Source organism: Struthio camelus, chromosome 3, assembly GCF_040807025.1.
Source record: "Struthio camelus isolate bStrCam1 chromosome 3, bStrCam1.hap1, whole genome shotgun sequence".
Classification (NCBI taxonomy): Eukaryota; Metazoa; Chordata; class Aves; order Struthioniformes; family Struthionidae; genus Struthio; species Struthio camelus.
Window position 1 is genome coordinate 42,540,947 of NC_090944.1, and position 24,885 is coordinate 42,565,831.

The following is a 24,885-nucleotide window of genomic DNA, read 5'->3' on the forward strand; positions in this document are numbered from 1 at the left end:
TCGGAACTAGTCTAGTTCCCCTGGGATTCCGGTGCTTTCCTAATGTGTTAATTCTTGCTTATTATTTGAAAAGCCCGATTGAAGCGCTAGATGGGTTGAAAAGGATTTTCTCTTTATTCTCCAGAAACCATTTTTACTTGAAAGTTTGAAAATCTACCAGTGCACCATTTACCCCAAGGGTGAAGTTAAGAAATGAATTTAATCCTTTTATTCATCTACAGTCTAAACTATTTTGGTTTTAAAATTACTCCAAATGTCTCTCTGGATGCCTTTTTTTAATTTGTGGAAATGGCCACATACTTTTTGTTAACTTCTAAGATTGCTTTAAGAAAATATTTGGAGTGTTTTCTTGCATGAGTTCATTATGTTAGAAACTTTATGTGTTACCTTGTCGTGACCGGCTGTGTTCATTGTGCTTCAGCTATGAATGTTTCTTGGTGGAAAAACCTTGGGTGTGCCTCCTGCTGTAGAGCGTGCCAAAGGGCACGTTTATCTTCTCTATAGGTGGTTCTTGGCCGTCTTGTTTTTGCCTGTGTTTCTGGCAGGCTCATATGAACCTAAGATGGGGACTAGCCCCAAAGTCACCTTCAGGAAGGGCAGATAGGATTTCTAGACATTTTGAGCTCCAGTGAATTTAGGGAGATAAGTCTAAACAATGAGACGTATGGCTGTAAGCACTTGGAAAACGCAACTACCTCCACAGCTTAGGTAAGTGCAGGCATATTTCTGTTTTTAGATGATTAAAATTGGATTCTTTGACAAGATCCTATGGCTCTTTAGGCCTATAAGATAGATCAGATCTATAGATCTGATAGATCCACTGTAGTTTCATTCACTCCAGTATGAAAGAGGTTTTAAAAGTTTGAACTTCCAAGCCACAGATCTTCAGCAGGAACTGACATAAGAATTGCCTGAGTAGGGCGGAGTCATTTGTTTTGTCGTTGACTTCTGTAAAGGAGTCAGCATTTGTAAATATAGAGGCATTCTTGAAGGGCAAATATTGGCTTCCTACTGAAAAAGTTTGCCAGTTTCTCCAAATTATTAAATCTTCCTGTAGTCCGTTAGCTGCATCTATTCTGTCATATCATATTAAGCACTGGAGTTGGGATCCCAGCCATAGTGGTTCAGTGTACCAGGAACTTTGGCCTTGTTGCTGATCATCTACTGTTTCTGGATTTTAAGAAATGGGTGAAGCAGGTCATCTTGGAACAGGGCATGGCACAAGAAAGGGAGTGGTTCCTAATCATTCAAAGAGTGGTTTCTACTAATTTAGAGTGAATAGGCAGCACGTGCTGCTACACTAAGGTATGGTATAGTCACCACGTCACAGTTTAATGAACATTTATTGTCACCCTAGAATCTTGTTACTAGAAATAGCCTAAGAATGAGTAAATCAACCCTGTATGCCAAGCTTGCAAGGCCCATACCTTCACTATCATGGGTTAAGAGTAGGTGAAAAATGAAATACACGAACAACAAAAATTCCTGGGAAGCATTGCAGACATAAAATTAATTATCGCATTGTTGCAGGAAATAGTGGATATTAAAATTCTCATCCATTGAACTGTGCTGAATCAAATGTTCAGAAACTGCCTCTGATGTTCAAACACTGGAGGTCTAAACCTGAAATTGTGCACAAAGATAAACAAAAGAGAATTTGTGGATAGCTATGATGTTGTGCTTATAAACATAATCCGCAGTGGTATGATTGTACAGAATCTTTGGATCAAACGTAAAGCGTAAAAACGGGGCTGAATCCCCTTCGAAATTTATGCCGTAGGACTGATGAGAAACGATTTCGGTCATTTTTACAGACATTACTAGTTTTTCAGACCTATAGCTTTTGCTCCAGTGATCAAGGTGCCCTGAAAAATTGCTATGAAGTACTGAATATGTAATGCTTAGTTATGCTTAGTCCCTGTGTAAATGTAGAAAGTAGCAGAATCGTTACTTACTTTATTGGCTTTCTTCTCCTCATTATGTGTGCGGTATGTGATTCAGGCTATTGCATCTAGGCTGTTGCCTGGTCTTCCACATCTTGCACAAGCAGAGTACTTCCTTCGCTGACTCCCATCTCATTCTCTATTGCATGTTTCAGTATGTATCTTAATTGCTGTACTGTGCTGTTGTCCCTCTTCTGCTCTGGAATCCTTCATGCCAGTGAAATCCCAATGGATGTGGGGGGGGGCGGCTGCCTGAAAACTCCAACAAAATGAACAGATGGGACAGTACAGTGACTATGAGGGGCCAAAGGCATGGCCTATACAGACATAGTTCACTAAAACTCACTGGTGATAACCTGATTTGATTAAATTGATGTAATATGTTTCAATGCGTGGATATTCTTAGACCGAATTAAAGGATCTCAGCTGAGCAATTGCACTGACTTGATCATTTTTGTCGAACCCAGCTTAGTTAAACAAATTCAGCATAAGTGTTTAGACAAACCCTAGACAAGGATTGCCTGTCATCTGGTGTGCAGAGTTGTGTTTAATACAGAAACACTTACTTCTCTCAACAGGACACTGTAGTGGCTCTACAAGCCTTGAGTCTATTTGCATCTCTTACCACTGCCAGCAAGACCGAAATTGATGTAACTGTGACAGCACCCACTTTGAAAATTCCAGAAACATTTTCAATTGATACTCAAAACCGTTTTCTACTTCAGACCAAGGAGGTACTGTAGAAAGTGAGTAAAGCCTACTGCCTGGAAATATTTTGAAATTACTGTTTAACTCATCTGTCTTTCTTTTAGATTGCCCCTGTGCAGCCCATGACTGTTACGGTTTCAGCAGAGGGAATTGGATTCGCTGTCTTTCAGGTATGCGGTGGAGTTATTCTTTCTAAAGATATGTTCTCTGTAAAGAAAGTATGTTTGAGTAGGAAGCTTTATAAAACGTGTTAATAAGAACAATCCTCTGTAATGTGTTAAAGCGATAACAAAGTACTTCACTAATTGAAAAAAGTGATATGAACCAAATTTTGTGTAAATGTACAGATTTCACATTCACATGTTCATGTATGTTGAATAGTCCAATCTTTTAAGTGCTGTTGGCTGGTTGACAGTTTTGGGGCACTTCCATGGATCAGAGTCATGTCAAAGCAAGCCCATCCTGCCGAAATGCAGTGGCGGGTGCAAGGAAAGAACTGCAGTGGTACATTAGGAGGCATGGTGGTCAAAAGCGCGTGACTCTGGTAGGCCACAGATCAATGTAGAACGTGATTACATTGTTAGTTACTTAGAGTTATTTCCCTTTTAATGAAGTAGAATGCAACAATAGTGCAAAAGCTAAAAATGAAGATGAGTATTAGGGCCAGGTTCTCCAGCAAATTTTATGCTGCTCTGAAATAATATAAAAGACGATAAAAAGTTCCTGAAACTTGCCAGCAGTGGATACTTAGCATCAGCCAAAGTGTGGGGATGGAAAAGAGTGAAGGGATATGGTGATCCCCTCTCTGCCAGTCATGTGTGTCAGTGGTAAAAATTCAAGTTTTAAGTTTAAAGAAATTAGGCTGTGATCAGTACATATTGTCTTTGGAATTAGCAAACAGTAAATAGCTCTTTTATGCTTTTCAACTTCTGGCTGTCCCCAGTAACAGAAGATTATGTTCTGAAGAAAGTCTTCCTTCAAGATTTTCAGTAGCGCTTTGAGAAATATTGTATGAGAAAGGAGACAATATTGGATCTGATTTGGTATGGCCACTAGTGAGTCTCTCTTACCTTCCGTCCTGTTGGTAATAGTGGTTTAGAACCAAATGGACGAAAGAAAAGATATTGGAAAAGCTAGAACAGTAGATAATACAGAAATATTAGTCTCTGCTGAGCATGGGACTCATTTTTGTTTTCCTAAAAGTGTATAGATAAACTGATAATTGCTGAGTCTGTCACAAAACTGAGCAGAGTTACTAGTATACTCCTACTAGTCATACCTGGGAAAACTGAACTTAAGTCACTTTAATGGAGTAAAAGTTTTAAGCCATGTAAGATTCAATCTCAAGTTCCTTCTGATCTGACCCTCACTTGAATGTTCTTGCACATCTGATAGTTTAATAAATACCCTCTTGGCTAAGAACCTTTACAAAGAAAACTTCACAACTGCCTATTAGCAATGAACAGCAGCTACAGATATACCTCTTTGACTCAGCAACAGTCTGCAAAACCCACAGTGACATAAATCATTATCCTTGTTTATTCATTCCTAGAAGTGCAAATGATGTTTACAGCAAAGTTCAAGTGTTTCAGAGCATGTTTTAGATTCAGGCTTGCTGGCCAAGGTAGGAATGGATGCCTCACAGCAAGACTGCATTTACTTATCTGTCGTTGCAAAGTGTGTGTGTGTGTGCGTGTAATGTAGCAGAGTGGGGCTCCAGATCAGTTAAGACTGCTTAAACTTAATCATTGTTGAGAAATACTCCCTGATATTGAGTCAACTAATTTGTCAGGAGAGCCAATTAGAAACTTTTCAGCAAATTTTTTCATGCTGGAAGATGCTGATTTATTGAAATGAATGCCTTCTGTGAAAGTGTGTTGGTTTCAGTTAAGCTTTTGCCAGCAGACGAATTTCACATCCAAATTGGCATGTCTGGTGAAGACCAAGCTGACCTCTTGCACACAGAATAGCCAGTACTTAACTCAGTGGTTAGAGGGCTCCTCAGGGATGTATAGCAGCATGATTTAAGTTCCTGGTTTGTTATACAGTTTTAACATGCTACCAAATGACTGGTATTCAGAAACCAATGCCAGATTATCTACTTCATTTAAGTCACTGTGCTGTTTTGTTTTCTCCTGCAACTTTGAGGCAGAGCTGCTGTGACTTGTTTCCAAATATTGTACTTAACGCACTGGAGTAGTTCCTCCAAAAACTTTTCTTAGATGGGACCAACTCTTTCCTTCTGCTTCCTTTGGCAGGTCTGCTATTCTAAAGAGAGAGCACTGATGCCGTTTGAATGAGATTTTTCTTTTTTCCAGACACAAGCTAGATCTGGGTCTCATTTAATAAATCAGATAGCATATGACAATGCGATCACATTTCTTCAGCTGGATTTCATTGTCTTAGACACGCCAAAGTGCAGTGGTGAGATTCACTGTTCTGGGATTTGACTTCCTGGCCAAATGTAGCGTGTCAAAACAGTAATTCATTTAAATATCACAAAACACAAGATTCAGTCCGTTAATGGAAAAGCCTGCTTTCCCAACAGAATGGAGTCTTAAAAAAATTATTTTTTTGTGAAACGTCACTGCTTGTGTCTGCGAGTTGGCTGTGTGTTCACTCTCAACCCTGCAATATCTCATGAAATGTATTTATTTTGGACAGTATAACTAAAAGAGCAGGCATTTATTTGTAGTTTTATGGTTCTGCTGTCAGCAAAGTCTCCTAGCTCATCCCTTCATTGTATGGGCATATACTGTGGATGTCTTAAGGCACTGATTCTGCAAGGTGAAGGAGAGTATGGTTATAGGGATAGGGTGTATGAAAGGCGCCCTCTAGACAGAGGAGTGGAAGAAGTCATCTTCTCTTGGTGGCCTGCTGAAAGTCTTGGAAGAAACTTCTCTTATCTAACTGAACCACTGTGGGCTGGGCTTGGCAAGTGCCTCAACAATTTGGCATGGCTCGTGCCTTCTGGGACGATGAAGGGTGCTACTGAAATGCAGGGCTAACAGTGAGGGGAGGGCTGACAAGCTCAAGGAGGATGGCTATGGGCCAAGTGGATTGGTGGGCAAGATCTGGCTGCTCATGGAAAACTCTCTGCAGAGCGCTCTATCTCTCACTTTCTCTGTGTCAGGACAGAAATTGCTGGCTGACATCACTCTCCTCTCTGCCATCCCCTTTCAAAATAGACTCAGTTCATGTGTTGAGCGATAGCTGAAGCAGCAGTTCTCAAATGACAGAGGAGAAGAGTGGGCATAGGCTGTATCTTTGGCAGGGGGAGGGAGTGAGAAAAAAAACTGAGAACCACCTGTTGCTGTTTAGTGAAAATCACTGACCTTTTCTTCCACTCAGCTTTTTTTACTAGACTGAAGGACCAAGTTTTAATCAGTGTGATGGTACTGAAAAAGATGTACCGTGAAATGGATATGTATTGACCAATCTGATAGCCTTCTATGACGGAATGACTGGCTGGGTAGATGAGGGCAGAGCAGTGGAGGTTGTCTACCTGGACTTCAGCAAGGCTTTTGACACTGTCTCCCATCACATCCTCCTAGGTAAGCTCAGGAAGTGTGGGCTAGATGAGTGGACGGTGAGGTGGCTTGAGAACTGGCTGGATGGCCGAGCTCAGAGGGTTGTGGTGAATGGCGCAGAGTCAAGTTGGAGGCCTGTGGCTAGTGGTGTCCCCCAGGGGTCAGTCCTGGGCCCAGTCTTGTTCAATGTAGTCATCAATGACCTGGAGGAAGGGACAGAGTGCACCCTCAGCAAGTTTGCTGATGATACTAAACTGGGGGGAGAGGCTAACACAGCAGAAGACTGTGCTGCCCTTCAGAGGGACCTGGACAGGCTGGAGAGCTGGGCGGAGAGGAACCTCCTGAAGTTCAACCAAGGCAAGTGCAAGGTCCTGCACCTGGGCAGGAATAATCCCATGCACCAGTACAGGCTGGGGACTGACCTGTTGGAAAGTAGCTCTGCCGAGAAGGACCTGGGAGTGCTGGTGGACAACAAGTTAAGCATGAGGCAGCAGTGTGCCCTTGTGGCCAAGAAGGCCAATGGGATCCTAGGGTGCATTAGGCAGAGTGTTGCCAGCAGGTGGAGGGAGGTGATCCTGCCCCTCTATTCAGCTCTGGTGAGGCCTCCCCTGGAGTACTGTGTCCAGTTCTGGGCTCCCCAGGACAAGAGAGACATGGCACTCCTGGAGGGAGTCCAGCGGAGGGCTACCAAGATGATTAGAGGGCTGGAGCATCTCTCCTATGAAGAAAGACTGCAAGAGCTGGGCCTGTTCAGCCTGGAGAAGAGAAGATTGAGAGGGGATCTCATCAACATGTACAAGTATCTGAAGGGGGAGTGTCAAGAGGATGAGGCCAGCCTCTTCTCCGTGGTGGCCAGCAACAGGACAAGAGGCAATGGGCAGAAACTGAACCACAGGAAGTTCCACCTGAACCTGAGAAAAAACTTCTTCACTGTGAGGGTGACAGAGCATTGGAACAGGTTGCCCAGAGAGGTGGTGGAGTCTCCTTCGCTGGAGATATTCAAAAGCCGTCGGGACGTGATCCTGGGCAATATGCTCTAGGTGACCCTGCTTGATCAGGGAGGTTGGACTAGATGATCTCCAGAGGTCCCTTCCAACCTAAACGATTCTGTGATTCTGTGATTTCTCCACCGCAGTTGCTGAGTGGATACTAACTAGATGAAAAAGGGGTCGGAAAATGAGAGGGGAAATCTACTGAATATATTTCACTGAACTCATGCCCTCAGTTAAGCACATTTATGTTGCTAGTTGAAGAACAAAAAGGAGAGGAAAGAGACATTGATTAGGGGAATATAAATGACTCATTTTTTTCACCTAATGCTGTTGATTGGATCTGATACTGTTAACAAGCATCTCTTTCATGCAGAAGATTAGCTTTTAAATTCCTCTTCTTGGGCTTCTTACTAGAGCTGATTGCAGTATGACAAGACTGGACCAGTTCTGCCTTCAGCTTTGGCAACTGTATCTTAAAAAGATTAAGAAATGCAGTTGTTTATTTTGTAGATTTAATGCTAGTTCCTGTAGAACAGCCTTGCTGTCCTCAAGTCAACTGTGTATAAAAGAAGGAAGTTTTAATTAAAATCTTTGCATTGTGAAAAAAGATTTCTCCTTTATTGTCATGAGATAGCAGGAAAGTCAGAACTTTGCAACACTAACTTACTCCATGAAAATACTAGCTGATTGACTTGTTCAGAATGTAGTTTCAGATGTCCTGCATTGGCAGTAAACGCGTTCGTTTGCTTTTTTTAGCAAAAGTTCAAACAGCTTTGTTTCTGTGATGGCAAATTGCAGAGGCACTGCCAGCTTGTCCTTACCAAACTTTCTGCAAGCCTTTAATTGGCAGACTTCTAGATTTGCTTTATGCTTCATACCACCTTCTGCAGAGCAGTCATATGAGGCAAGTCTTCACTACCACACCACTGTTGTTCTGCGTGTCTGTACAAAATTGGCTCCGTAATCCAATACAGCGTGGATTCATTCAGGAATGCTAGGCAGGGTGATGGGAGTTATATATCTGTAGATTGAAAGACAGGGCTTAACTTTCATATCAAGGAGTCAGAGAGGCAGCGGCAAAGGCAAAGATCAGAAATTGAAAGACTGTTTGCACTGACTTGCTAGCATGTAACTTAGGGCAACCCGTGCCGTGCCTTTAAATTTGGAGTAACGGTTTTCCTTTTGCTGCCAGGCACTGCTCTAAAGGGACTGTGATTTTCTGGAAACATCCCTCATTCCCTTTTCATTAGCCAAGCAAAGTACATGCTGGGGTCTTGCTGGGGGAGTTATTTGAGCCACTCTCTGATTATTTTCCTAGCAAAGCCAAAGAAGGTTTTTTCCCTCTCAGTGTTCTATCTTGATGACTAAGGGAACAGATAATGATTATGAGTTTGTTTATGAAAACTGTATGAAAACTTACGATTCCATTGTTGGTGAAAATCACAATTCTGCCAAACAAATGTCAACTAACCTTTGATAGTAAATATTTTCTTAGTTTATTGTATTTGTTTTTGTGATTCTAAAGTTTTGAAAGTTGAGCTTTCTGATTAGCCTCAATGATGCGCTGAGTCAGTAACTCATTCTCTTGTCCTCTACTGGAGGTGTTGCCTTGGTATCTTTGCACCACATTTCAGCAAAGGGATGTTGCATTTACCGCCAATATCACATGGAGTGTTAATCAGTCTAAGGCATCTGGCAGAATGTTTTCTCACAGTTAAATTTCACTCTCAATGTCTGCTGTTGCCTATAAAAACCACAAGAACGTGAGAACAGACATACTGGGACAACTGATATAATTTGTTATCCCGTATCCTATAGTGGCCAATAGAGAAAGGATGCCCAAGAAGGGCTGCAAGAACTGGGCAAGCATGACCTAACACCTCACTGAAGGACCCTCCTCCCCTTCACCAGCCTGTGACACAGGGCCTTCCCAAACCACAGGTCATCTCTTTGTGTAATCTCTGGCTTAATAGATTTTTCCTTGGTAGAATTTTCTTCCGTGAATATGTCACTTTTTGAATTTTTCTAAGCTTTTAACAACTACAGCTTCTTGTGGTAAGTAGTTCTACAGCTAATGGTGCATTGCATGAAGAAGCACTAGCTCTTGTTCATCTTGAAGCTGGTCCCCTAGTTCATGTATTTGAAGAGATGGCCTAAGAGAGACTGTGCTGGGTCAGAGCAGAGCTCAGTCTAGCCCAGTGTTCTGTTTCCAGCAAGAGCCAGAAGTGGATGCTCAGAGGAGAGTGTAAGAACAGATTAAACATAGATAATATATTCCCTGACTGTCCTTTCCACCGCCTATCGTATATTATTCAAGATGTTCAGCTGGGCATTGTTTCTGTGTACTTGGCAAATCTCAGTTGATTTCCATGAGGTTATCTAATTTGCCCTTGAACTCATGTACACTTTTAGCAGCCTCCTGTGGGAAGCAATTCTGCAGTGTAATCTTGCATTATATGAAAAACTGTTTCCTGTTCATCTTTTCCATGCAGGTCATTATTCTACTATTTTACCTACTGTATCACTACTGTATGATTCTTGCCAATACTGAATGGCATTCCAGCTTACCTTTTCATGGCTGAAACATTTTCATCTATTCTACCGTTCTTTAAATGGAAGCTATTCTCTGCCTTTGATTATCTCAGTCAACTTTCTCTGTGCTCATTCTGATTCTACCATATCTTCTTTGAAATGGAGGATAGAAACTGCACCTTGGCTTAATGCGGTTTCATTGTGATGTTTCTAGCTTTTTTGTCTGTTCTTTTCCTAATAGCTCTCAGCATCTTATTTGATTTTATGATCACTGCTGAACATGGAACTGATATTTACACAGGGCGGCAGCTCCAAGATCCAAGATTCTTGAATTGTAGTAGTCAATTCAAAACCTGTTATTCTGCAACTCTTTGCAGTAATCCTTATCTTTACTACCCCAAATAAATTAGTATAATCACCAAATCTTATCATGTCAGTATTCAGCCTGTTTTCTGCAATATTTGTGGATCTGTTTAACAGTGGATATGTTTAACATTTAGATATGTTTAACATTTATGGATGTATTTATCAAGTGTCACCTAGCACGGATTCTTTTAGGACTCCAGTCCTTTCCTGTACCAACATTTGTTCCTACCCTCTGTTCCTGTCTTTTAACGTTCCTTTATTCCTTGACAGCTTACTTTGTTCCAGAACCTTTGGTTAGCAATCTTGCCAACCAGCTTCATGCCTGTTGAACATGCGGAGAGCTTGTGTTAGGTAGAGCTTCTTTGTCCACGTGCTTGTTTACTTAGTTCAGGTAACTTTGGTAATTTTACAACAGCCTGTTCTCCAATGTATCATATTTACTCATGTGTCCACTATTTTGACTTTTTATTGAGTTTCTAGCATGTTTTCTGGTGCAGATATTGAGTTTACTAGATATCCGCAGCTCTCTACACTCCCCGAATTCTTTTAAAATTTGATGTCAAATTTGCCATCTTCCAGTCTGATACCGAGGCATTTTTTAATGAAACACTGCAGGGAGTGATTCAGCTGTTTCTTTACCCCAGTAGGTTTAGTTCTGTAGGCAGTGTAGTCTTTTTATGTTACTCCCGAATTTTCTGTTGTGGATAATAATAAATGAGTACACATTGGTTGCTCAGTTCCAAATCCAGCATTTCTGCCTTGGCTGCTGACATTGGTAGGCTGTCGGCATTGTTTCATAGAATGTTGAGATAATCAGGTTATCTCCTAATTTTTCAGACCACCTTTAAGGCCTTCTGGTTTCACCACTGTTCTACCACTATTTCAAACATCTTATACACATCTGCACTAAAGCAATAGGAAACCCTTTAAACTGTGCCTAACAGATAAGCCTATTTTATATTAATGTCCCTGTCGTCTGCTGGCCAGCCTGTCATACATCCTTATTTGGCTCACTTGGCAGAGCTTGGGTGAGAGCTCTGTCCCTGAGGCAGTCTAAGGACTAGCTTTGTCTTTGCACAGATGAACCAGAGGATGAAACTACTTACTGAGTGCCTAACAACTGCTTTGTTTTAAGCTCGGAGTAATGTGCTGTTCCTCATCTGTTTTGGATGCGTGAAGGCTGTCACATGAAGGTTGAAGACAAATTCTGAGCATACGCTATGTATTTGCTCTTGCTCTGCTTTCATATTCAGTCTTTCTTTTTAACCCAGTGGGTGTCACTCTCTAACGACTTCCTTCATTCATCCTGTTTGATGCTGACAGGAAGTAACTGCACATATTATAAACCAGCAGAAAGGAACGAGGAAGAAGATTACTGGATGTCCTAGAACTCCCTCATGTTTGCCTCAGCTATGTCCTGCTAACTGCATTGGTATTGCTGCACTACAAAGTGCTCAGAAAGTAATTTTTTTTCTCAGAGACTTCCTATGAGTCTCTTATGTGCAACTGTCAGAAACGAGGGCATTGTATCCTTCTCATGTGATCATTTCTCTGGAGTTCTACTGTTAACCGCTTAGTGTTCTTGACCACACAGTTTTGCTTTACTTATGTCATCTAATGTCTCTGTTTGTACTCTGCAGCTCAATGTTATTTACAACACAAAACACGTTGATCAGAAGCTCAAATCTGTCCAAAAACAAGAAGCCTTTGACTTGAAAGTTGATGTAAAGGATAACAAAGACGATATAAACCATTTGACCTTGAACGTGTGCACAAGGTAGGTAATTCAGTTGGGACGTCTCATGCATCTCTTTGTCTATGCAGCATTTATATATATATCAAGACGAGCTAAATTTTCCATTTATTTGTACAGATTTCCTAATGCGCTGGATATAAATATATAACTAAACAGAGCAAAAGAATTACTTCTTAAAAACCAGCAATAATTAACTAGGAAGCAATTCATAGGTCAATAAATACTGTAGTATTTATTGTAGCATTAAGGATGGTGGTTCCCTAGATGTTAGAGGTATATGGAAGAATTTGTGTGAAATGTACAACTCAAAGGCCTCTTTGGTGCAGGTGCTTCTTAGCTATATGGAGAACTGTGGACAAACTAGAAAATTCATCCAGTGCCTTCTGCATTGTGAATTACTTACCTTTCATGCTTTGCTTTTGATCTAGAAGTAGATATTTTCCTTTTGTAGCAACAGAAGCAAATTCTCAAGTTCTGAACTCATCGTGAAATACAAGTAATCATTCCTTGGTCATCTCCGTTAGTAAACTTTACTTGGAACACTTATGCCTCTGGGTTAAAATCCATGTCTACATAGTGACATAGTCAGCTGAGATTTGACTTACTCCACAATTATCTTTGTAGTCTTTCATTTACGTTTATATCTTATGTTTACGATTTCAGTAATAAAATGTAAGTACCATTCTAGAGTTGAAAGAGGTAATGCGTTCTCAGGCCAATCTAATTCTGTTCTTTCTGCTGAATAAGGGTTGGGGGGGGTGCATCTGGGATGATTTTACTTTTTCAGTAAACACCTACTAGGAACTGCGCTGAGACTGTTGAAGTATCATTTCAGAGGCCACAGAGCAGCCAGCAGATGTTAAGATGAATAGAATTTGGATCACCTATGAACAGGTGACACTGAACAGTTCTATCTCATATTCTTAAGTCATCTAGCAATTAGACCAAGTTGTTTCTTTTAACAGCTTTGCTGCCTTCTTTATACTTGCCATGGAAGTATTTATACGTGTATTTAAGAGAAACATATGAAGATGTCTTTTCTCTTGCAGTTTCCTCAGCTGATACATTTTATTGTGGTTAGAAAGCATGCATATTTCACAGAAAACCCTGTAGGATGTTGTATCTATGTACCTATATGTCTATTTATATTTTTTGTATCTTTTATGTTTTATTATTTACAAGGATGTTGAGGTGAATACAGTGTTTGTATTTTTTGATCCCATCTGTTTTTCCCAAATACTGCCTCTTGAAACACTGTTTTCTTCTTGTGACATTATAATGGGTTCCCTGTTAACACAAGATTTGCAAAATACCATCTGATCTACCAGGTTTACTCTCACATTCCTTTCCTCCACATCCTTTTTTCTGTTATTTATTTAAAAAGTTTAAACTCCGTATGGCTAGGAGTATGTATTATGCTCTGCCTAACACAAGGAAGCTGTGACTGGAATTGGGGCCTCTAGGTGACACCGTCGTGCAAATAATCAACTGTAGTGAATATGATGTCAGTACAGAGAGGATTGATTTAATTTGGGAAATAACCAGCAGGAACAAAGCCAGAGTCCTGTTTTCATGCATGTGTTTCTGGTAACCAATTCAGTGATACAGATGGTGGGCAGGGACACTAGAACACGAGAGCTTTTAGAATAGAAGTAGAATTTTTTCTCTTTTAAAGTTTTCTATGAAGTGTCAACAGTTTTTTTAAAGTCTAGCACTAACTCCTGACATGTAAAGGGCTTACATGACTGGCCTGGGATAAGTTTGGCTGAGCATCATGATTTTCTTTTTCTGGCTAAGAACTTTGATTCAGGAACAAAGACAAGAAGGAACCCATCTCTCTGCTCGAGGCTGATGTTTTAATTGCAAAGTGTTCAAAGTATAGAGGAAGAACTAACAGCAGCATTTTAAAACCAGCCCTGGAGAATATTTGGAATGTCAAGATTCATCAGGTGTAGCATGGAAAGTAGGCCGGTATGCAATTTATAGCAATAAATTATAGTTAATAGCAATTCTGTATTTCTGTTCTGTAGGCTGAGACTTGGTCTCAGGTTGCTTGGCCTGGCAGACTGGTTGTCCTCTCTCTTGTTTTTTTTTCCCCCCTCAATATAGCCTATATAATGCACAGATTATTAAATTACTGAATTAGCTTAAAGTTGGTCTTTTAGTCTTTACAACACGATGTGGCTTCTTCTACAGAAGCCTAAGCAGGCAAATGCAGAAGCACTGTTGAAATCTCAGCCAGTTTAGCTACCTGTGGGTATGCATAGTCAGGTAATGCTGGATACTGCAGCTTAGTGGTTTTTTTCTATCTCTAATCTGCAGAATATTCCACCTTGTTTCAACGAGCTTAACAATTACTGATTGACCATGGTCATTTTAACTGGGTATGAGTTGTGGCACTGGAGCATATGATGTCTCATGGAATTTGAACAGATCCTTGGTTAGAGGAGCGGCCTCACCATCTGTAAAGCATGTACCCAGGAGTGTCATTTTTTTTTCTGGTTGGTTATGTCACCCATGTACCATTTCCAGGAATGGAAAACTGATCGCTGGTGCTTCTACTCACCATCTTCTTTATGCTTCCTGCATACATTAGCTTGGTGTTGGACTTTTCTCTCATCTTTGCGCCATCTGTGGGAGGGTCTCATACAGATCTCATACTTCTGATGTGCTGAAATATAAAATGCAACTCAAAATATTCTCAGTTATGTTACAATTGCAAGTTTCAAGTCTTGCTTCTTCTTTCTCTTACTAGTCATTCTCCTTTTTGTGTGATAATTTTTTTTTTTAAGACACTCTGGAGTTAAGAAATAATATCAGGACCCTCCCTCTAGGCAATCTCTCTTCTTTATTTAGCAAGCCCGATGCTCATAATTTCGAGGGATATATCTTATTCACTTCTTGGAAGTACCAGGCTGGCTGGGTTACCTACTGGTATTTTGATGGCACCGCAGGCTGGCTAGGCAGCTTTGGTATTTTGTCCCCTCTCATTTGTAATTATACAGATATAATTACATCCAGTTCCAGTTCAGTTATTTGTTTTCAATAGCAGCTACTCTGGCACAGCACATCATCCAACAGATGGTTTCATTTGTTTCTAATCTCATGAGCCAACTGAAGTCAGCAGTTGTGCTGTATTTCTTTCAAAGTCATATCTGTGTTCAATCAGCCATGCTGCCAGGCTTAATAGCCTTGCTTTGAAAGCAAGTCTTCCCTTTTTTTAAACCATCCAACTCTACAAAGAAATAGTTTTATTCAATTACTTTCAACTACTGTCAGGCATTGAAAATGCAGATTGGAGACACTGCTATTATAGTGTAACAATAGTCATTTACCCTCGATGCCAAGTGGAGGGAAAAACTCTTCTCCTACCTACTTTATTTAAAAGAATACAATCTTTTGCAGCTCATGCAAGTGTTACGCGTAGCACAGAAAACCATAAATATATTTTGATAGTTCTGTTGTGTACCATGGTATGTTAGGCTTGCTTAACAGAGCAAAGCCTTTTAGTCCAGCCTCTGATTCTCAAATTGGAAAGAGATGTGATAATAAGCATTATTTAGGAAAAATGAAGGAACTCAACTTATTAAATTTTCACTTTCCAAAACTGGATGAATAACATGGTTATGCATTTTAAAACTGGAGCTTGGAGAAAAAAATCTAATGATAACTCTGTCAAGAGAACCATGTGGGAAATAGGAAAAAGTTTGGGAGACTTTTTGGTTTATGCCTTTACCCTACCTTCCAAAAAATGAATAAAAGCAAAACAAAGAATGCATCCATATGAATGTTGCAGCTCAAGAGTTCCTCCAATGGTTTCTGAATTACCTCCTTTGAAACATGCATTTAATGTTGATATTTCTTGCATATTCGTGACGTAAACCTGCACTTATAGATGCCAATGGAAAGGGTCCTATTGGTGTCAGTGTGGTCAGAATTATGATCTCATATGATTGCTATTCTGTATTTTTTTCCAGTGGTAAACTTACTTTTGCCCATGTGGTTGAAATTGTCAGGCAGCGTAACAGAGAAGTAAATTATTGTCTCTTTAACGTTACTAATTTTCTTGATTATCCCTTCCATTGTTGAGATTTAATGATCAAACAGTTTATTTGCATAGGGAACTGTTGTATGTCTACTAAAATTTCCTTGTCTTTATGTTTTGAAAAGGTACGTAGCTTCTGGTGCAGCTTCCAGTAGTGGCATGGCTCTTATGGAAGTTGGCTTACTCAGTGGTTTCTCTGTGTCACCAGATTTCATTCCATTAGACAATACCGTTAGGAAGATGGAAAAGGACAATGGAAAAGTCAACCTATACTTAGACTCTGTAAGTTGAAAATAGTGGGGAAAAAAAAATGCATTTGCAGTGATGCTCATCTTGACTCAGTTACAATTTGAGTCAATTTCAGAAAGACATCATGACTATGTTCCTTGGGGAATTCACCATTTGCTATTCACATTGAATGAATAGTTTCACTTTTGTTAATGAGACTGATTGTGTAAGTACAACTCATATTTGTCAGAGGTTTCTAGATTGTACCTCTTGTAAAATCATGTATAAGTAGGCAAGCTTTTTAAGAAATCTGTATTTTGGCCAAAATGACTACAGATGCGATAAGCATATTTATATGTATCCAGACTCTAAGCCTTTAGAAATGAGATTGGGTCTACCATCAAGTAATAAGTCTTTCCCTCTTCCACAAAACCACCATCACTAGGGTTCTCAGGATGTTTCTCTTCTTTTTTTCTAGCTAAATGAAACACAGGTTTGTGTGGATATTCCAGCTGTGAGAGACTTCAAAGTGGCAAATACCCAGGGCGCCTCAGTGACTATAGTGGATTACTATGAACCTAGTAAGTGTCAGTCATTCCAAATGGATCTTGGTGATTCAGAAACTGGAAAAAATTGCTTTTCATGAATGTAAACAAGACAAATTTTAGTGAAGAGAAAGCCACATTGCACTGAAATTTACTTTTTTGATGTCACTGCAACATTTTTGGACTTTGATGTGCCAGGAGTTCTAATAAATAGTAGTTTTCCCTCTTATATATTTTTGTAGTGCTAATGGGTTGGTTCCTCAGCTGGTGTGAATTGTCATAACTTAATGTCAGCTGGTATAAATTGGCTTCAGTCTGGCGCAGAGTGTTCCCAAAACTACCAAAATGAAGCAGGAACTTCACTGTGGTTCACTTACCAAGTTAATGATTATCTTTCAAGTAGCTTTTCCCTCTGTTTCTCATTTAATCTGAGTCCTTCATGTAGAGAATGCCAAAGTTTTTATTTCAATAGTTATATAAAAAAGATATACATAGAAAAAACAGTTTCAAAGTTTTTTTTTTGGTATGGAGTGTGTTTTAGAGAAAGGCAGCACTATACAAAGCTCTTGAGCAAAGTGAGAAACAAAGAAAGATTACAAGCTGCTGAAGAAGATAGTAGAGAGGTTTTCGTCACACCAGGCAGCTGAAACATTAATAAGAATTAGGTCTTGGTTTGAGATAAAGCATAAAAAAGTTGTATAGGTATTTTTCTTCCTGTTGCTTTGTTTTGGTGTAAGACAAAAGACAGCCAAATGTGCTATGATGTGTACTACTTTAGCTAGACAAAGATCACATTTATTTTTTGTAGGCTGAGATGTTTATTGAATCATAGAAATTAAAACTAAAATAGTAAATTAGTGGAAGTAGCTAAACTGTCCATTAACCTAAAACGTGTTTTAAGTCCTAGGGATTGGAGAGTTGGAGCAATTTTTATTTGAAACAGATTCATAGCACACAGAATCAGTGGCCAGAATAAATTTCCACATGTTTCAATGTCTGGGAGAACTCAGGACCTCGGCTGTTATAAGAATGCTGTTAGGCTCATGTCTATATAAAAAAAAAGAACACATGTAAATGAGTATGTATAAATACTGTTAATTTGTTTAAATAAACTTAATATCCATGAATTCTCAATAAACAAATATTCATTTAAGGATGTGAATGAATATCCTTACAGAGTAAAATCTGTACAGCATAATACTGCAAATGTAGCTGCAGTAGAAGGCTTTAACATTGAATAAAGAAAAAGATTGCTTCAGATATTATTTTACAAGTGGCCACTCCTAGTATTACAAAGCATAGACATATTATTAGTCAAAACATATATATATGCCATGATTCTGAGTTCTCCATTCTACACAATGGAGAGAACTCCATTCTGTATAATACAGAAATGCGCTTTTATTGTATACCATTATTTTCCCTTGTTAGCATAGCTGGTAACCCAAGTTGCATGTGTATATATTATGATAGTTACAGTCAGATTCGAGCGGGAGTAATAGCTTCGTAGTCAGAAAGGTGACTAAATTTCATTTCACTTAAAACGTTTACAGTGTCCCTCGTTGAAATCAAAACCTTCAACCCACAAAACCCACTATGGAAATGAAACTTTGCAAAAGCTTCTTCTATAAGCAGTTAGCATGTACTGATGTTTCTGAAATGTGTATAGCTTTCCAGGCTCTTAGTCTATTTGGCTCTGTAGCAACTCTTCTGAAAGTTGGAGAGGAAAATACAGGAGCAGGAGCTAGGTGAGGTGGGGAGCCCCAGATTCAGCAAGCTGAATCTCCCAGACATACTAGTGAGAAAAAGCCCCAGCTGTGAAAGATTCATGTCTTAAATGTCATAGCCAGTAACCTGCCGGGTAAAACATCAGATTTCTGGTATCGTGGAGGTTCCCCAGTAGGTAGCAGAAAAGTTCCTCATTAAGTATTTGACTAAGATTTCTGAACAGATCGGGTCTAACAATTGAGTCTGAGTCTATGAGCATGTGCCTTTCTCCAAGTGCTGTATGACTATATTGAGGACATTTTAGTGCTTTGTGAAGAGAACAAACTGTAATCTCTAAACTTAAACACACAATTGAGGAAATGTTTTATGCTGTATGACTTGGTCTGCATTAGAGTTTAGTGCATCCTTTAAAAATGCTTTCTTTATGAAGCTAATCTGTTTAAGGTCTTTCCCTTCCCAAGATGTACAGATGTAAGTTACTGGGTTTTTTTTTAAACATTGGCCAAACTGTGGATGTTGAACTGTTGAACTTGAATTAAAGGTATAGCCCTCTTTCTCCACATTGGATTCCACTAGAAATCATGTAGCATTTCAGAAGCTTGGTTCATTGCAAGTATTTATTTCTAAAAGGAAAGATGAACAGTCTGTATCAAACTCCTTTTAAAGTACATTATGTGTTTCTAAATTTTGGACAATTCTCCGAAGTTTATTGACTAATGTTAACTAACCTTTCTGAACAGGGAGAAGAGCGGTGAGAAGCTACAATTCAGAAGTAATGCGACGTGTAACCACTTGTGATTTCTGTGAAAATGACTGCAGTCTCTGCAACAGGGATAGTTCTCCAGCCTTGCTTCCACTCTCTTCGTTGACTTCCCTGTTCTCTGTGCTATTTGTTGTTCACATAAGCTTGCTGTGTGGTTGGGTGCTGTAGGAGGAAACTGCTTATGTTTCGCATCTAAGGTTTCCATAAATTATCCAAAGAAAATTTTATGTTCAGATACCAGCTCGTCTTCAGTGATTACAGTGACCAAACTTCTGCTGTGCTCAGGGAGAGCAGGACTGACCCATATGGTAGATTTCTGGCTGTGTCAGAAAACTTCTTAAAGTGTCTGCTGGCAAAACTTTCTGAGTGTTGGTTCCATACTACAGAAGCACAGTGAAACCGATACCGAGAAAATTTGAGAAAATACAAGCCTAGATCCGTGTTCCCACCCCTTTTTTTACCTTAGCTTTTTTGCTTGTTTTTAGGGGTGTATGTTAATTTATAAAACTATTCGGAGAAGTTATCTGCTCCTTTGTTGGGATGTTAGTAAGCAGAACACTAGGAGCTGTGTGTCAGAACTTGCTTTGTTCTGTTCTGCAAACCTGACGCTTCACGTCAGTATTGAGTTTCACTGTATGCTCTCATGGGAAATAATATGAGAAATAAAAGGAGCTGGCTTCAGAGCAGATCCAAGAGCCAAAAAGTACTGTGTTCACAAACTGCTGAACACTCCAGAAAATTGTCAGTCTTTTCTTTTTTTTTCCCCAATTATTGCAGAGAAGCCACGTGGATTTTTTCCAATCCTTGAGTTAATCATGTTTGAAAATAAGGCCTCAGGATGTTTTCATGCATTTTACTATGAAATGTAAATATACCAACCTTGGAGATATCTGAGACTTCATTTTTACAGGGTTGATCCAAAATGAACCTAATTCTCTTTCCCTATGAGAATACTGGTGTCCACTGGCATATTTAGGGCCAGGAGGATGAAGGTTGTCTTGATCCTTTTCTGTTTTTTGGAAGTCTTCTAGAAAAGTCATTCTGGGGGATAACTTATGTCTTAGGTTTGCGGTGTCCTTATGTTAATGATTTAAGTGGCATAATCCCTCAACAGCTGTTTACTTGCTCTCTGCTACTGTGTCAACTGGTCTGGCCCTGAATGTGTTTGTACGTGTAGCTCCAGCTACTGACTGGCAGGAGAGGCTTTTAAGAGGTGTGGACTGCACATGCGTTCAGTCCAGCAAAACAGTTAAAATACTTGCTCAAACTCAAAGCATATCCTTGTAGACTTAAGTGCTTTGCTGCATGGAGGGCTGGGCTGGGATGGAGGAGAGGGATCATGAGGCCTTCCTAGACTTGCAGGCGTTTGGAACCAAACCTGCTCTTTGTTCATGGGGAGAATTGAAGACCTCTGTCAATATGGAAGTGCGTAAGCTTAGGAACTCTTCCCTCTTCCGTGAGCATATGCACGTGTTTACTTTCTGGCAGGCAATTTATCATTCATGAAGACTGCCTGTGATATTTAATATTTACTTCTTTTTGATAAGGAAGCTAAACTGGTAGCATTCCTAGTTACTAAAATGAAGTCAATTGCAATCATGCCAGCTAACGCGGTTAGAAATTGTAAGGCTGTTGTTTCCTTTTTCATTCATACCATTTTGAGACAGAGTGTGTGCGTGTGCACATGTCATTATTTCCTTGAGCAATTTTAAGTTTGTATTCAAATTTTGCTACTGCTTAAAATGTATATTTTTGTATTTTATGCTTACCTATATTTTTGTTCAAAGAGGAAATTAGCTCATGGTAGCTTCGAAAGAGGCGAGAACTTCCTGAACTGGGTGCTTTTTAATACTACTACTACTAATTTTAATAACAATAAGATATAGTATTTTTAACTACAAAACTAGTTTAGGTTGGTTTATTTGTTTTACTTTACCTGTATTTAAAATTCAGAGTTTTTTTTCAGAAACTTGGGATCCTGTTTTTTCTCACTGGCAGAGCTTAGGCCTGATTTGTTGTTGTCAGTTCATGCTTTCCACTTGTCTTTGCACATTGGACCTAGCCTCTTGAGTAGTTCATTGGTGCCTTAACATGAGTTCCTCTGCCACTTTGACCAAGGTGAAGTAATTTCTTATGTACTGAAGTCCAAAGCGCTAGTTAGTCAATAGGGTGCAGGATCTGACCCATTCTCACTCATGCCCCTTTGTTACGTGGGTCCGAAGCTAATGGAAACCAAGATACAAACATGAAATATATCTTTGGGTCTCAAATCCTTTATTCCTATGTGGGAGCACAGATGGAATTGTGCCAAATGTAAGGTATGGAAGACATTCACACTCTGAACTGGGATATGTTTTGCTCTGGGTTTGATTTCTTGGTGAACTATGAAAGCAAGTCTTCTTTTGCCTTTGGGGACAGCAGCCATGGTGTCCCATTTGCCTCAGTTTACTCTAAGTTTCAAGAACTCAAAACTCACACTGTTAGTTTGTACTGTATGTAGAGCTTCAAAGAGGCACATTATGATTAAGAGGCTTATTTTCCAGTGGAAATGTACTGGAGGTAAACTACTTCTTTGCAGTAGGTAGTAGGAATAGAACTTTAGTTTTATTTTGCGGGCTGTCCAAGCTTCCCAAATGCCCTCCGGAGACATGAATTCAAACTGCTCAGTCTAATTTCAGGCAGTACAGCTTTTATTAGCGTTCTCTTACTTTTATTTTTCAGAAACAAACAACATATGTTTTTAAATGACTCTTGGCTGCCTTGCACACCCTCCGAAGAAGCATCAATCCCAAGCACCATGTCACGGAAATTGTCAGAGTCAGTGAACAAACACCCTTTTTTACTTTATTTTTTCTCTACAGCAGGAATATCATTACAGACATCCAAATCTGCCTCCTTACTAAGCTATTTTAAAGGAACCATGTACAATGTATAACTTGAAACAAATGTTGACACCAAGTGGCCTTTAACTTCACTACACCATTGCCTTAAAATATGCCTTCAGTCACTTTGCAGTGATAGCTAGTGCTTTTAATGAGTTGCAGAGGATAAATTTTGTATTGTACATTGGCAGGGAATGCAATGGAGAAAAGGGAATATAATGTGACTTAATGACTGTTTTGTTTTCCTATTTTATTTTCTTGTGTTTGTTATATAGGAACCTGTACACAAATGCTCAGCATGTGTATTTTTCCACTGCTCTGTAACGTCTGTTCTTGAGGTTAGAGGGGGCCATGCTCCCACTGAAGTTAATAGGAAATCTTTCAGCTGGAGTAGGATCAAGGTCCTCAAGGAGCTTTAACGAGTGGTACTAAAAGCAATCAGGAAAAGCTTTTTTTTTCCCTAATCTGATGGAGTCTTCCTGTGCATCGCCTGAACATTTTTGTGTGACTGCTGTTTGCTTAAAGAGTCCATATTCTCTGGTACTTCCAGTGCCCTTTTCAGCCAAATGCTATCAGTGCGTAGTCTGTGCAAGGCCATTGCTATCTTCTTAAACCAGTAAGAATCATTTATTTCAGACTGAGTTTAAAAACAAAAATACAATGCATTTTGAAGGTGCTCCTCAAATACCTGCACGGTCATCCATGCAATCTGCCAGGAAGTGCTGTATTTGAATGACTGTAGCTAAGTGTGGATTTTGGCCCCTCTCTACAGATTTCTCTGAGTTTGCCATTCAGAAACCTTCTGTTCTGAACACTGTTGTATGTAACAGAGAATGCTTGTCCTGGGAGGAGGGCGCGGTGTCATGGTTTTACAGCACTGCGGCGTTTGTAGGCTGGGTCAGTTCAACAGCTAGTTTGGTTCCCATCATGGTGAGAAAAGCAAATGAACAAACAAAACATTTACTCCACAAGCAAGATGTGCTGAGTTGCACATCAAGGGTACATGATAAAAGAGATGTGGCCAAAATGATACGTGGGAAGTGGAAGAGCCTGGGTCCGACTTTACTTGCCTCTCTTTTGACCCTAAAGTCGCTTTTGAAAATAGGACCTAAGATTCTGACATTGTTTTAGTCAGTTTTCAAAATGTTATCCTAGCAGTATTTCTCTAAATGTGTTGTTCAAGTCAATATGAGTCTTGACAATATTTGGTTTAACCAGATTCCTGAGGGAAGCATGTGTACATATGTTTCCATTACGAGAGCTCCACTGTAATATAGTGTGTAATGTATGCACTATTAAAAGCATACAAGACCTGCAAAAAGGACCTAAACCAACAATCATTCTCTGTTTTGCAGAATGTACAGTCAGGTTTTTATGAAAGATTATAGTTGAAAGGCAACTGGTGCCTAATTACATAATTTCTCTATCTCAGCACTAAGCAAAGAAGGCAAAATAATCACATTTTAAATGTAATAGCCAGCATTTTTCTAGTATAGCTTTTTTATTCTAGCAAAAATCTTCATGCTGTGAACTCTGCTCTAAATAGATAGGAGACTTTGAAAATTTGAAATTAAATTGTATCACTGGTAATTTACAGTTAAAAATATAACAGCAGTTATATCAGGTGTCTGAGTTATTATTAGGTTTGCCTTCTCCCCATGTCAAGGTATTTGACGTCAGTATTGTTTCTTGGTCAGTTTTTTGCATTTTTGTGTGTCACTTGGAAATACAACTGCCCTAATGCTATTCTGTGGAAAAAGTCTGACAGTGTACTGTAGATGAATCCAGTGATTATTTTTCCTAATGGTAGCTTTTTCTTTTCAGATGTATCCAAACATTAATTGTATATGTGCTGTTTGGTACTACATTTGAGTCACCAGAGCTCGTGTTAAAATTTCTCTTTAATTTCATATCGTGCATTTTATTTCTGTATTTCTTAGTGGTTATCCAAAAGCTTCATCAACCTTGCTGAGATCTTAAGATGTTGTATTATGAACTGACTTTTTTGGAGGTTTTTTAGTATTGTTAGGTTGGGTAGGATATTAATATAAGGAAGAAAATATAAAAATGCTGGCTTATCTGTATACACATGAACAGACGTAGTGTACCATACATTAGCTGTCCTATTGGGTGGCCGTTTCTTTTTCCATGCCAGGCCTTGAGCAACTTGAACTAAAATTCTTGGTTGCCTTGGGATGTAGGCAGATATCCACTTTGATCTAGATTAGGATCGTCATACATATTTTCACTTTTGATCAAATCAGAAATGGTAGCGATATCATGTTTTTATGAGCTGTTTTGAGCAAATGGAGGTGAGTTAACACCAGCTGTGCAAATTGCTTCTGTCTTTTCAAGTAATACCACAAAAATTAAGGAACTAGACTGTTTCACAGCATTTTGAAAAATTATTATTGATTTATTTTTCTTCAAATAAAGTTTTGCAATAGCTATTTTAAAAATCTATTAAAGATGACTTTTAATACTAATTTTTGTCAAGTGTTTGCTTTTTTAATGATATGGTCACCCGCAACAGATTCCAGTTTCTGTAGTCTATGGACCACTGTCCTTCGCAGTCCTCCTTACAGGCTGCCTCACCTGTATTTTGAAACTCTTAATTTGAAATGCTGCAATGGTGATTTCCATGGTCAGGCTGCTGACCACTGACCGTGACCTAACAGATCATTGCTTGGGACTCTTCCAACTCCAGTCACCACATTTTAAAAGCACGTTATTTTATTCAGCATGAAGTCAGTGGGAGTTTTCCTAGAAATAGTATACATAAGATTATGTGATAAACTCCATTCAGGCAGGCTGTTGTGGTCATGGAGAGCCTCAGGAACTGTACAGTTTCTGTGAATAGGGGCAAA

At 39.4% G+C, this 24,885-nt stretch overlaps 1 protein-coding gene across 1 annotated transcript in view; it reads left to right on the top strand.

Annotated features, from left to right (window-relative positions):
• The window catches only part of CD109 (CD109 molecule), an 89,028-nt gene extending 64,524 nt beyond the window's left edge, over nucleotides 1-24,504 (top strand). The window contains exons 28-33 of the mRNA XM_068937561.1: nucleotides 2,522-2,677; nucleotides 2,756-2,821; nucleotides 11,712-11,848; nucleotides 15,998-16,154; nucleotides 16,579-16,681; nucleotides 19,114-24,504. Of these exons, the coding sequence (XP_068793662.1) occupies nucleotides 2,522-2,677; nucleotides 2,756-2,821; nucleotides 11,712-11,848; nucleotides 15,998-16,154; nucleotides 16,579-16,681; nucleotides 19,114-19,304 (810 nt within the window). The 3' untranslated portion in view covers nucleotides 19,305-24,504. The remainder of the gene's footprint in view (nucleotides 1-2,521; nucleotides 2,678-2,755; nucleotides 2,822-11,711; nucleotides 11,849-15,997; nucleotides 16,155-16,578; nucleotides 16,682-19,113) is intronic.
• The last annotated feature ends 381 nt before the right edge of the window (nucleotides 24,505-24,885 follow it).